The 1537-nt window shown below is 26.7% G+C and overlaps 1 protein-coding gene across 3 annotated transcripts in view; it reads left to right on the forward strand.

Annotated features, from left to right (window-relative positions):
- snRNP-U1-70K (small ribonucleoprotein particle U1 subunit 70K) overlaps positions 1–1537 on the forward strand; it is a 39164-nt gene that overhangs the window by 20815 nt on the left and 16812 nt on the right. For 2 of the 3 annotated variants that reach the window (XR_010842906.1, XM_014422698.3), the window contains exon 10: positions 22–175. Coding sequence is in view for 2 of the 3 variants with exons in the window: in XM_014422698.3 (XP_014278184.1) it covers positions 22–175 (154 nt within the window). In the remaining variant the exon portion in view is untranslated. Of the gene's footprint in view, positions 1–21; positions 316–1537 lie in introns of those variants that run through there. The other variant, XM_014422690.3, reaches the window with a different exon arrangement.

Consider the following 1537-nt stretch of genomic DNA (forward strand, 5'->3'; position numbering starts at 1 on the left):
TATGTTATTTTTAAATTATAGATTATCCAGACTACTCGTCGCAGAATCATTATCAATCTGGTGATTTTGATGAAAACAAAGTTAAATATGAAAAAGATGAAGATGATAGGACAAAGTATGAAAACAATAAACCACCTTCGGAGATGGAGGAGAATGGACGTATCGGGGAGATGGGGTATGAGGAAGATGAGAACTATTAAACGTATTCTCTTAGATTATAAATTTAAATCAATTGTTGAAATAATTGTATTTTAAGAATACAATAGCCTTTGTCAACTAATTTAATTATAATAATTATAGATAATTTTAAGCTGAGATTGTCTTTAACTCATCCATTTCCCTATTTAAGGTTTTGTCCTAATTCAAAGGCACTTGTGTTTATTTGCGGAAATATTACTTTCTGGTTGAGATAGTTTTATATTTCTTTGAAAGTTTTGCGAATTTTATACCTTATACTATAACTGAATTGCTGAGTGTTCTTTCAATGTAATTTTTAAACTAAACTGAACAAGTATCTTTTTTTTTTTTTAATTTAATAACTATGAAATGTTTTATTTATGATATTTTTTTTTTTTTAATTCAGCTTTAATCCAAACCACATTCCTGTGGTGATAATTTTAGAAAAATCTTCTCGGTGTAAATTGTTTGTTACAAAATATGATTTATCTACATGTTAGGCATTAGCGTTAACCCTATGAAGTTAATTCCATCCACTTATGGATATGGATTTGTATTAATGAAGTTTCTTCATGAAATTAGTTTAATTTTTTTTTGTACAAATTTAAAAAAAAGTTTATTTACTTCAATAATTAAAAACTGTATCATTTTAATTTGTTCTCAATTTGAACTTATTTTAGTTTATAAGATCATAATTCTATATATTTATATAAATAATGTTGGAAAAATAGTCAAGGAAAAATATATTGTGAAATTAATGGTTTAATATCACTGAGTGTTATTTGCTATGTTACAAGGAATCATCTGAACAATAAAAGTCATTTTCGTAAGGGTTTCTTGTCATCTCACTGTCTTAGTGCAATTTTATTGACTGTTTTTATTTTCTAATTTCTATGAATGTTTTGTAGAAAATGTAAATATGAATCATACTCATTTATATCAGTAAAAAAGTTTTCTTTTTTACATCCCCTTATCCTTTATGATTTTATCATTAAAATGTTATTATAAAGATTCAGTGTAAATGTTACTTGGTCTAAAGTGGTTATCTAAAAATTGTTGCCATATAACCCTTAAGGGTACGATGCTTTTACATATGTGAGTCAAATAGTTAGGCAGTCAACTGAGATGTTAATATTTGTCTTCAGGCTGTAGAGCCAAATGATTCAACTCATATACTACTCATCAGTAGTATTTGTCTTTAAGGTGGGCAATCAACTGGTATGTTAGTAATATTTGTCATCATGCTGGACGGTTAACTGGCATACTAGTAATATTTGTCTTTATGTTGGGTAGTTACTTGATATGTATTAATATTTTTCTTAAAGCTAGACAGTTAACTGCGATGATTGTAATATTTATC

The sequence above is a fragment of the Halyomorpha halys genome, unplaced genomic scaffold, assembly GCF_000696795.3.
Source record: "Halyomorpha halys isolate HHAL.00 unplaced genomic scaffold, Hhal_1.1 Scaffold22.1, whole genome shotgun sequence".
Taxonomy (NCBI): domain Eukaryota; kingdom Metazoa; phylum Arthropoda; class Insecta; order Hemiptera; family Pentatomidae; genus Halyomorpha; species Halyomorpha halys.